The sequence below is a fragment of the Prosopis cineraria genome, unplaced genomic scaffold (assembly GCF_029017545.1).
Source record: "Prosopis cineraria cultivar Desert tree isolate PC_DT_omini unplaced genomic scaffold, ASM2901754v1 PC9, whole genome shotgun sequence".
Classification (NCBI taxonomy): Eukaryota; Viridiplantae; Streptophyta; class Magnoliopsida; order Fabales; family Fabaceae; genus Prosopis; species Prosopis cineraria.
The window spans coordinates 12,359,182-12,372,170 of NW_026555340.1; the positions used below are offsets into that span (position 1 = coordinate 12,359,182).

Sequence of the window (12,989 nt, forward strand, 5' to 3'; positions counted from 1 at the left end):
ATTTCTTTTTTATTATTATTATTTTTGAAGATTCACGCTCGTCCTTAATATCAATTGTCTTCATTATCATATCCCTTAATTTTATTTATTTCATTCTAATAATTTTGTCCATAAATAAATTCATATTTTTTTTATTTCCTTCTGTACGCGTGGGACCTGTATCTGGAATGTTAATTATGAGAATGCTGGCTGACCGAGTGGCTCATATTTGAAAAGATGCATGCTTTATTAATTGCCATTTGAACCATCCTCGAGGTGAATTATGGCGCTCTCTCTCTCTCTCTCCTCTCCATAGCTGGAAGGATTCAACAAGCTAGAGCATTCAGAATCTGGGTTTGTAAAAGGACGTTGTGATCAGAATCAGTTCATGTTCATCTTCATTTGTAGGGATCTAATTTGGAGCTTAATTAGTGGTCACGATTGATGATCTTATGGAACGATGTACACAGAATTATGTCGTGATATTGAAGCTTGCTATGCTTTATGCATGAAGTCTGAAGCCATGGATAGGAGAAAGAAGGGATTGAAAGGGCTTGCCAGTGAGATGGAAACGGAAGAAGGACGAAGGAGGAAGTTTTCAGGTGAAGAACTAAAGCTTCTTTTAATTTCTTGCTTATATTTCCTTGTTCACGAGATGTGCTTTAGCTTATGTGCAGAAGACAGGACTTTAGTTTTATCTAGCTAGCTTGAAGGGATCTATTTTCTCTTTACTTGCTGTTGCTGTTTTTGTTTCCTGTTCTGTGTTTTCCAGAGAGCACAGAAACTTCAAAAGCGTTGAAGGAATATATTGTGATGCTAATTATAATTCAAAAGTTTAGTTAATTGCTCTTTCAAAATAAAATCTTAACAATGCTATTTTCAAAACTTTTAGGAAAATAATGCACGAATAAAAAAAATCAAAGTATCAATTACACATATTTAAATCCTTTGAAGTTGGGATTGATAAATTTAAGTTAAGTTTTTTTTAGTATTTTCACTCATTTTTTATTTTTTATAAAATATAAAATTTTCTCTCTCTTTCTTGAAAAGGGAAACTTCACGAAAATTTGCTAATCTTAATTTCAAAAGATTTAAATCTCAATTATATGCCTAGCAAAAACTTCACGGGTAGGTTCAATTTCCTTTTAACCTCATGTTGAGTAGGTATGTATGAAACTAGGTTCCTTCAATTTTTCAGTTTTAAAGAGATGGAGTACACTTATACATACATTATATTGAGAAAAAGTGATGCATTTCATATTTAGTAGTTTAATTTCGTTTACTCTGTATTGAGTGATGTTGTCGTTTATTCAGGTTTATGTTCTATAAATACTGATGTACAAATATTTATTGGTTTAACGCAAATACGTATTGTTCAGTCTATTCTAGTAGTATTGCATTCAGGTCATGTTATATGGATTTGTAAATCCATTAGTTTCAACGATTACCAAGCCAGTGTCTCGCACACATGATAATAATCACTATTGTGTACGCTGGCTTGTGCTTCTTATCCATAGTATCAAAATTTGAATTAACTCGTTTGGTTGAAATAGCTAGTAAACTACTATTAAATTACTATATTAACCAATTTAATAAAATATTTTGTTTGTGACTGAACTAACCATAGTTATATATGATTTTGATTATTAACTCTTAAAACAGTATCTTGATCAGTTCAATGACAAGTACAATTTTTATTACATTGCTTTTATACACACACATTCTTCATCTTCTTCTTGCTGTTTTTTTTTTTTTGTCCAGATAAAAGATTTCCCTTTTGTATTTCTAGTTTAAAAAAATTCATGAAAGTATATGAATTGAAAAGAAATTAGAAATTAGTAATCACTAAGAAAATTCCAAATGTATATCTAACCTAACCTGCATCCTACGTGGCCAACCATGAACATTTGGCAGCCATAGAGAGAAAAAGAAAAAGTTTCTCCTTTACTTTTTTTTTTTTTTAAAGCACCTGCACGTACGTGATGAGACCCAGCAAAACCTTACCTCCTTTGCTTGAGTGCGCAGCAGCAGAGAATTAATCCAGCTAGCTATGAGTGAATGTGTATCTGGAACATCTCAAAAATAACATTAAGATTACTCAGGTTTTGAGCTACGACGTCGTATTATAATTTACTTTCCCGTTGCCTGAATTTTACCTGTATAAAAGTTTCTGAGGCTCCTTGTTCAATCACTTCACGTGTACACTTCCTCTTAATCAATCTTCTTTGTTCGACCCACAATGGCATCATCGTTTGCGTCTCTTGCCCTTTCCGGCCGCCTTGAGATCAAACGTGCCTAGGCGAGATTGCCGGCGATCATGAATTTCCGCAGCAATCACATCTCCACCCAACCGTACAAGGGCAAAAGGATAACATTCATGCTTAACATAACTGCTGCAACAGCTGTTGTAATCGAAACCTTCACCATGCTTGGCGCCAGTGTACGCGTCTGTTCATCAACCACGCTCTCTATAAGGGACAATATTGCTGCTGCGATCGCCTACTACGGCATTCCCATCTTCGTTAAACAAGACCAGACGCTTGAAGAACGCATAAGCTTTATGAAGCAAGCGCTAGATTGGGGCTCTTATTCTCCTGATGCAATCATCTGCAACAGGGCTCTCGATTTTGATGAGTATGAGACAACAGGTTCTGATAACAGGCTCTGCAAAATTGCTGAAAATTTTACTCTTAAGAACGAGAACAAGAAGATAGTAGCTGATTTTGAGTCGCTATACTCAATCGCAATGGAACCCATGCGGGGGCTTGGATTAAGGGATCTCGATGACCCTGATCAGGTAACTCTTTCAACTCAAACATGCCATTTTTCGAGTCGTCGTTCCTTCCTTGTTGAACTTGGCTGTTAGATTTAATCACGATTGTTACCTCGTTTGGAAATGGATTTGCCTTTTTTATTTCTATTTTTTCCTTCCGTTTTTTAATTTTCCTTTTGATCTTCGAGGTTAAATAATGCCTGTTCTGTTCTATCCGCTCGTTAAACAGATCCCTCTGTTGCCAAGCTATCGCTACTTTCTGCCTGAGATTTTGAAGAGAGCAACCAACGGCAACATTGTGGGAAAGAAAGTTGCCGTTTTGGGTTATGGTGATGCCGGAAAGGAATGTGCTGTTACTTTGATGAACGCCGGAGCTTGTGTGGCGGTGTTCCACGGTGGTAAGATCCATTATTGTGGTATGGGGCCACCGGTTCAAATGATCCACAATGAGGATGCTTTCTCCGATTTTGACATAATTGTTTCCTCCGGTGCCGGCCACGGCGAGGATACTGTCATCCAGGTTGACCATATGAAGTGTATGAAGAACGGTACTATCGTGTGGAGCATTGGTGATGGCTCCGTCGGCAATGGAATCGACATGCAAGGACTTCGTGATTTTCCTGGCGTGAAGTGCTTCGCCGAGGAGCCAGAAATGGAAAAGTGGGTGTTCGATCATGGAACGAGCATCGTCGTATTAAACCATGGACGACCCTTGAAGTTGGGTTGTGTCTCAAAACGTATCGAGACAATGAACTACTACATCTCAAAGATAAGGGGTCTCGATAAATGCACGTGGCTGATCATTTTCTTCGTCATATTCTGCGGCATCGCAGTTGAGAGAATGGATTTCATGTCCTAGTTTCGTGCTCCTTTTCTTTTCTTTTCTTTTTTCTTTTTTAAGTTCTGTGTGTTAATGGTGAGTCTGTTGATTTTTGGAGCTATATTGATGTACACAAGTGAAGGAAAAAAATACAAGAGGAGAGATTGTTATTCTTCCGGGCCGATCTCGAAAATCAATGTAAAAACCTCTATTTGCCTTAGTACCTCCTTTGTTATTTTGATAGAAATAAAATGTTTTTACTTATTTAATCTCTTTATTTATTTCCTTTTGTCATGAATTATATTATGCCATGAGTGACTATTCAAGTGAGCTGTGCGCACTTTCATTGAACTCCATCACTTTCAGGCAGAGGCAGCATGCCTAAAATAATAGCTATATTAATTTTCTTTCTCACAAAAAAACATGATGGCGATCGCGGATCGTGGGCATATTTGATATATAGGTCTCGAAGATAATTATAGGAAGTGTATCTCCGCCCTTTGACTGAAATTTGTAATTTAGTTTCATTTTCGTCCCTTCAAATATTGCGGCTTCATGATCTTGGCCCACCTGTAATGAACTTTATTTCTAATAATATGTGGATACTAGTACTTTTTTTTTTTTTTTAAGACCGAAGCGGATACTAGTACTTTACAACCCTAAAAAATAATAAGGGACAACGTCAACGAACCGATATGTGGAGGGTCACAAGATTCTAAATATTCCTCTATTTAATCATATTCTTAAAGAAGGCTGCATTAAAAAAACACATCAGCTCACCACCATGCACCACCTAGCTAGATTCATCAGCAATAACATTAATTGTTTTTCAATTTGTCAATATCATCATCACATCACTCCCATTGCCAACCGCACACGTGCATAAAGACACGATAAAGGCTACCATAATTTGTTTTTGATATGAAGAGAGAAAGAAAGATGAGCAAGAAGAAGTTGAAGAGATTTAACACAACCCAAACGCACAGAAGAATAAATTAAATCAATATAATATATGCAATACAACAACAACAACAACAACAAGCCTTTATCCCACTAGGTGGGGTCGGCTACATGGATTGCAAGACGCCATTGTGCTCTATCATTTATTAAGCTTTTAGAAATATTATTAATTAAGAGATCACGTTCAACAACTTCCAAGAGTGTTCTCTTAAGCCTTCCTCTACCTCTCTTAATCGGACTCAAAATTATATGTTCCACTCTTCTCACTGGTGCCTCCCTTGGTCTTCTTTGTACAAATTAAATTAAAATGTGAGCGAGAAAAAGGAAAATGAAAAATGAACATATCCAAACACACACAGACTCTGAAGAACAAGGCTTGACAGAGTATGAGCTTTGCACACGATAAGTCAGAGAGCCACGAGGGTAAGGGGAACATGGACACTACTACTAATAGATAAAACAAACAAGTCTTGTTTTACTAAGTGGAGTGTGCTACATTGATTACACGACGTCATTGTACTATATCATTTTCCAAACTTTCAGAAATGTTGTTAATTGAGAGGTCTTAATCAACAACTTTTATAAATATTCTCTTTAACAACATCCTAATCAATTTTTCCATTATGTTAAATAATAACTCACAAATATCTAAACTTGTCCACTTGAGATATAATCTGATATTCCAATTTCACTTCCAAACTATCATGAACTGACCTCTTATTGAAATTACAATGCAAATATTACATCTTACTCCTACCTAGGTGAAAACTATTTGATTCCAATGTCTTCCTCCATAATTCAAATTTGCTGTTAATCTCTTCTCTTGTCTTCGTAATAAGAATTGTATCATTAACAAAAAACATGCATTTAGGGATTTTCTCTTAAATATGCTCAATCAAAATATCTAAGATCAAGTCAAACAAATAAGGCCTCAAAGATGATCCCTGATATAGTCCAATCTTTATAAAAAAAAATCCTTTATTGCACAACTAGGCATTCTTATACTAGTTGTTGCACCCTCATACATATATTGTATAGCTCTAATATAAGTAACTCAAACTCCTTTCTTTTCCGTGGCTTTTCAAAGTACTTTTCTTGATACACTATCATGAGCTTTTTTTAAAATCAATAAAAATCATGTGTAAATCTTTACTTTTACATCGATACTTTTTCATTAATCCCTTTAGTAGATAAATCGCTTATATAGTTACCCAACCTAGCATGAAGCCAAATTAATTCTCAAAAAGACCAATCTTCAATCTCAACTTATGTTCAATCATTCTTTCCCATAATTTTATTGTATGACTTATAAGTTTAATCTTTATATAGTTTGCACAATTCTAAATATTCCCTTTATTTTTGTAAATAGGGACTAAGGTGCTTCTCTTCCATGCATCATGCATTTTCTTGGATCATAAGATTTCATTAAATAACTTAGTTGACCACCACATCCTCTCTTCACCTAAACATTTTCACACTTTAATAGGAATACAATTAGGTCTATTGGCTCTACCATTTATCATTTTTTTAAGAGCTTCTTTTACCTTAATGTCACGTATCCTTCAATAGAATGACAAATATTGTTTTTCTTCATGAGTTACTAAATCCTCCAAGTTATTAGACGAGCCCTCTCCATTATTGAAAAGTTTAAAAAGTAGGTTTCTCATTTGTCTTTAATATCACCATTAGTAACCAAAACTCTTTATTCTTCATCCTTTATTCACCTTACCTGTTCCAGATCTTTTAATTTCTTTCCCTACTCTTAGAAATCTTATAAGTTTCACATTCTCTATTCTTTGTTCCAAGATGTAACATCCCAAAAATATTGACCTCAACTAATGAAGTTAATCGAGATTAAGTTAGTAATTAAGGGTAATTGGGTAAATTGACATGGTGTATAGTTTAAAAGGGCTTACGAGCCTATCAAGCTATAGTTGCAGTCCTAGGATTAGGTTTGGAATGATAGTATGTCACTTAGGCCCTAAAAAAGGAAGAAAATGTGTGAAAGAGGTCTCTGTGCCACATGCTGCAGCATATGTGCCATATGCTGCAGTGCAAAGGCTAAAAAAACAAAGAAGGCAACTCTCTGTACCACATGCCTCAGTGCATGATTCAATATACACAAGGCAGTGCTCACTATACCACTCAATATACACAAGTTAGTGCTAACTGTGCCACTAGATGTATCACTCAATATATATCCAATGTATGCCATGGCGTGTGGCTAAAAAATCTTGACTTATCTTGCATGAGTTAGGTCAAAAAATAGAAAGAAAATAGAGAAAGTTGATAGAGAGGGATGAAAAACTTAAGGTTTTCTCTACTACGACATGGAGTTTTGAAGTATTAGGAGTATCTTAAAACTTCTAAACACTAGAGGTTTCCTAAGCCTTAATCTTCTTTCTTCATCTTTTGAGAATTATTGAGTTAGGGTTTAAAGAGGAGAGTTGATTTTTAGACTCTAGAGTTTATAGGTTCGAACTCATTGACTTAAAATAAAATTAATGGGAGTTGTTCAAGTTATTTAAACCCTATAATGAGCAATAAATGCATTTTTGGTGGTTGAGGACCAATAATGCCTGACAATCCAAAATAAATTTGGTGGTTGGAAGTTATTGATGTCATTAATGGTTCTTTGAGAATTTAATGAAGTTAATGTGAACTAATGGGCATGTTTAAAAGTGAAGAGGTTGTGATTGGGAGTTTTAAAGTGTTGAGTTAAGGAGTAAGAGTTGTTAAATCATGATGTTGATGATTATGGTATCATAATTTGTAGATTAAATTACATATTAGCACTATTCAAGCTTTGTAAAACTTTGAAAGGGATTTATTTTAATGAGTAAACCTTTAACCTCTCAAAGTTTTGAGATAATCAGGAGAAGTCTTGCCTGTAATTATGTATGTTGACTTGTTATATGGTTTTATTATTATTTTGAAATGTGTGAAAGTGTTAAATGCAAGTGTGGCATGTGATAAAGAATTAGTTAATATGATACAATGAATAATTATTACTATGGCAAATTTGTAAATTGTGAAATGACATGTATAAAGACATGCGCATGTGCTATGAATAAGGAGAGAAATATTTAATAGAAGAGTTTCATGATTACACAATAATGTGTAAACATATAACAATGTGGAGTGCTATGATAATTTGTGATGTGGAGTGCTATAATAATTTGTGATGTGAAAATATCATGATTGCAAAATGAAATGAGTAGGATGATATTGTTAAGTATGCTTATATTGTGGATACTTATGCATACTATGAAATATTATACTTGTACATTACATAATCATATGAGATGAGACTTAATCTAGGAAGAGGAGTAGTGAGTTAAAATCCATATGATATAACCGCTATTCGAAGCTTGAAGACTTGCCACATATATTTATACATATTATCCTAGTTATTCAACGAGGGACTATCCCATAATTTATTTAGAGAATTGAACCTAATCTAGTTTATACTAGTTTGACGAGGAAGTTATTTTAGAAAGAATGACACCCCATAGTATAAGATTTGGAGGGAAATCATGACCCACAAGTGAGTTAAGTAATCTTGGCCAAGTAGCTTTTCACGTATGAAAGGGTAGGGTAGTCTCATGACATGGACGAGCCTAATATATAATGGCTCACAATTTCATGTTGGAGGCATAAAGAGGATATAAGGGACATGTGATCATACATGTTATTGTTAACGACACATGGTTATTTGTATTGTGACTCTTGTAATGAAATTGGATGAACTCACATTATTAGCAATGTGAAATGTGAAATAAATCTTGCAAATGGTAAATTAATCTGTGTGTGGGAATGTTATGCCACTTGCATTTTGAAAACTAATTGACATGAATTAGTATAGGTTAGATGTAACCTTAGTTGTTGAATGGTTGTACTCACCCCTATCTCTTCAATATTACATGTACTAGCTTATCGGGATAAGAACAAGGGATATTGCTTAAGGCTTAGTATATTCATTCTAAATTTATAGGCTTCATTTATTTTGAGATTTATGTGTATCATGATATTGCCAACTAGGATATTACATGTTTTGCATACTTGTACTATTTTATTTTTAAGCTGAGTTGTGTATTTTGGGCCCTAAGTTATATGTATGTTTAATGTGATATCTAAAAAAAAAGCCAAAATACTAGTAGAAGTTGAAAGTTCACTTGGATGCTATTATTTGACAACATCTTTGGTATCATAACTGTGTAATGTGCCATGGTATATGGCACAATGTGAGAAGCCATAGCATGTCCTCATATGCCATGATGTATCCTCTGTTTCTTGCACTACAATGCTATTTTCACCTTTAATGCAAATGTTTTGAAACAATTTGCTATCCTATACTTTCATAAATATATTATACTCTAATTTTAGTCTATCAAAGTATATTATAAGGTTTCAAAAGGCCAAAAACTTGGGATCTCATTTAGATGATTTTACAACTTAGACAAATAGCTTGCAAATGATTGGTAATCCTCTTAGGTTAACCCCACAATCACCAAGATTTTAGAGTTAAGTGTGGATTAATAAGGGTAACCTTACACAAGACCCTTGTAAAAGTCTTGAAATGCTTTACAACAATCTTCACTCATAGCTTTTTTTTTTCCTTCTTAGCCAAATGATACCTTTCTCAATTTTCATCATTATTGTTCAAATGGATGGCTTTAAAACAATCCTTCATATATTTGACTTACTCTTGTACATTATCATTCCACCACCAAGACTTTTTTTCTCTTAGACCAAAACCTTTTGACTCTCTCAAAACTTTTTTAGTAACCTTCCTTACTTTTTTAGCCATATTCTCCCACAAGATGCTACAACACTTCCCCTAGGATTCCTAAACTCCTTTAGCTAAAAGATTTAGCTTGAAAATATCCTACTTCTCACCTTTTAACTGCCACCACCTAATCCTTGAATTTATCACTTGTTAGCACTTTTGATTTTTACTCATAATATGCACATCAAGAATTGAAAATTGTGCCCTAGAGTCAATCATTGTACTATACACATTGTTATTTAATAATTTTTTTGTCATTATATCAATTGCATGTTCACTATGATAATTGTATACTTAGACAACCCATAATGATTGTCCTAAATGTGCCTGGTCAGTCATTTATAAGGAATTATAGATGAAATAAGACTAGTCTCACTTTGATTAATTAGATATATAAATCAAAGTTGTAGGCACTTGAAAGAGTACAAGGTGCTGGACCGACCTATTATGAAAAAGCTGCATGGTACAAGTCATAAGCTTCTTTCATATGTAACCATATTTCTAAGTCTTTTGACTTGTAATCATCATGGATTCCTATATAATGACCATTGAACTTTTGACCTGGTCAAAAGTTACCTTTAACCAGGTGATCATAAAGGCTATGATTGAGTTTAGTAATATTCATGCAAACGAATATGAGTGGTCAAGATGAAATTTGTCCCTCATATTAATGGAGAGATATTACTTGGCCCCTCAATGAGTAAGATTAAAAAAATATATGGCCATACTATAGTTAAAAGGGTTTTTCTATTGTTATGTTAGTCCACTCAAAGATTGAGAAAGTAATGGTCAGGTAAAAGACAATGACAATTTTATGTCTCACACTTGATCAAAATATTGTGTGAGAAAAGGAATGTGATATGGTTATATGATAGGTTGCATCGAATCATCGATCCCTATATGAATAGGGTAGTGGTAATGTTTTGCTAGAGGCCATTTATGACCTGTGAGCTAATAATGTAATTAGCCTACCACCACCTTCATATGGGCCTACAGGGTTGTGCATAATAGCAGCTCAACTCAAGCTATAATGTTCAAGTTCATTGAACCTTAAATATATCTAAATTTAATGAATGTAATATAAGGTAAATGAATTATATATATATTGAATATTTATTTGATAAATATATATATATATATATTTATCTGAATTATAAAATTTAAAATATAATTTCATATATATATATATATATTTGTGTGTATGTGTGTCTGATATATATATATATATATATATGTATGTATGTATGTATGTATGTATGTATGTATGTATGTATGTATGTATGTATTTGATATATGAAATTAAATATATATAACATAATATATATATATATATATATATATATTTGAAATGTGTGTGTGTGTGTGTGTATTCGTGTATATATATAATATAATATGTATATGTGATATATTATATTATATTGTGTTAGTTTTAAATTTAATCTATATTTAACACTAACATAATATGAGAGAATATCATATCAGTACTATAGTTTGAATTTATAAGATAAATTCAAATTAAATATGATATTATAAATTTTATTTATAAGATAAATGTATACTAATATTTTGTTGGCTCATTAAAGAAAGACTAAAACCCTATTCTATATATATGATATAGGAAGGGGCGTGCTCATTAGAGAGAATTAGAAAATTTTGATGACCAAACACTTTGAGAACCACGAAACACTTTAAAGAAAAGAAAATCAACATTCACAGATGAACAAATGTTGAGAGAGTTTGCACACTATTTGAGTTAGAGAGCTATTTGTGTGGATATTAGTAGAGAGAGCATATCTACATTGTCAACTCCTAAGATCCAAACTCTTGAAGAGAATGCACATCAAGTTCGAAAAAGTAAAAGGTAACTTTTTTATCTACCTTGACTTAAAAGAGTTCATTCGATCTATATCTGGATAGAGATTTTAAATTTTTATTCTTCCGCTTCGCCTCCCTATCCAACATAAGGACCCTATGTTGTATTATTACGTTATCCCCAGGAATCACCTTATAGTTGTTACAGAGTCTTCTATACATGTTCCTTACCAAAAAGATATCAATGTGCGACCTTAAGGCTCTACTTTTGTAAGTAATGAGATGTTTATCCCTCTTTTTGAAACAAGTGTTAACAATCTTAAAATCATACGCTAAAGAGAAGTTAAGAATAAATTGTCCTTCATCATTTAGCTCTCCAAAACCAAAGCCACCATGCACCCTTGCATAATGACTTGCCTCCCTTCTAATTGACCATTAAGGTCTCCTCCAATAAAAATATTTTCACTTTTTGACATGTGTTACGTTATGTCAACCCTTCCAAGTCTTCCAAAAACAATTCCTTAAGACCAGCTTCTACCTCGACTTGAGGTGCATAGTGCTATAATAATATGGATAATCTCATGTCCAATGATCATTTTTAAGAAAACAATTTTGTCCTCAATTCTGTTGACTTCTACCATGTTCTTCTTGCACTCTTCATCAATAATGATACTTACCTCATTTCGTGTACTTTCTTTCTCTATATACCAAAGTTTGAAACCTTTAATATCCTTAGCTTTTTTGTTGGGCCATTTAGTTTCTTATAGGCACAAGATATTAATTTTTCTATAAATCATAACTCCTACCATCTCTGTGGATTTACAAGAAGGTCCCAACATTTCAAGTATCAAATCTAATCTTACTCAAAAGAGCTAACTTCTTTAGCCGTGTTCATTTAGAATAACGTAGCAGCCCTTGCTTATTTAACACTACATTCGAGTGCTAGTGCAGTGACTCTAACTCACTTCTCACTGAACTCAAGCCATAAAGTGCATTATTAATTACGGGCAACGACCTAACATGGGCATAAAAACATCTATTGTCCATATTCATGAAATTCAACAAAGTTTTACTTTAGTTGTTGAGGGCTTAACATAACTCTTCTTCTTTACTCGGGCTTGTCAACTATAAACCAATGTTTTTAGAACCGAACCGGATATTGAACCGAAAAAGTCAAATCGGGCGGTTCACGGTTTGCATGGTTTAACTGGGTTTGACCGATGGTCAAAGCAGTGACGTAATAATTAAATTAAAAACATTATATACATATAATAATCTAAATATAAGAAATACATATGAAATTGCTATTTAACTTAAAAAATCAAATATTTTAAGTTTATCATAACTTAACAAACCACGTAATACAACATAATATTAAATGATTAAAAAAAGTAGTCATTTTTTTTAAAAAATTGGTAAAAAATAAAAAAAATTGAACAGTCTTGTTTTTGAAAACCGGATCTAGTTCTTAGTCCTACCGTCGTTTCAAAATGGCTTAACCCGACTGAACTCCTAAAATAGTTTTTTTCGTATGAATTGAACTGAAAACCAAACCGATTGATGATCGGACGTCTGATTCGACTTTAAAAACACTGCTATAAATATAAGCGGAGCTATACAATAAGAAAATTTCATAATCTTGTGATCCCCTCTCCCATTTTGAGGAACACAGGAGAACGATGTGTCTAAAAAATGATAAACAAGTAGAATATTAGATCATGTTGACGTAGTTCAATTCAATATGCATGATGAAGCCGAATGGGAGGGTCATGACGTGGCAGTCGTTGAGTTTAAAACGTAGTGCTATAGAATAAGGTATAGACTACAGACTATATAATGAAAAGTAATTAATTTGT

General features: G+C 33.3%; 1 protein-coding gene across 1 annotated transcript; it reads left to right on the plus strand.

Moving 5' to 3' along the window:
• The first annotated feature begins 258 nt into the window (after positions 1-258).
• On the plus strand, positions 259-3,853 carry LOC129320054 (adenosylhomocysteinase-like). The gene is made up of 2 exons (XM_054965203.1): positions 259-2,776; positions 2,982-3,853. Exons 1-2 carry the CDS (start codon positions 2,297-2,299, stop codon positions 3,609-3,611), a joined length of 1,110 nt encoding a protein of 369 aa, XP_054821178.1. The 5' UTR covers positions 259-2,296; the 3' UTR covers positions 3,612-3,853.
• Positions 3,854-12,989: the final 9,136 nt, after the last annotated feature.

Bases quoted from the DNA above. Each gene is read 5' to 3' on its own strand.
- LOC129320054 (XM_054965203.1), top strand. From the start codon at position 2,297: ATGAATTTCCGCAGCAATCACATCTCCACCCAACCGTACAAGGGCAAA. The intron at 2,777-2,981 runs GTAACTCTTTCA...CTCGTTAAACAG, and splicing joins ATCTCGATGACCCTGATCAG to ATCCCTCTGTTGCCAAGCTA.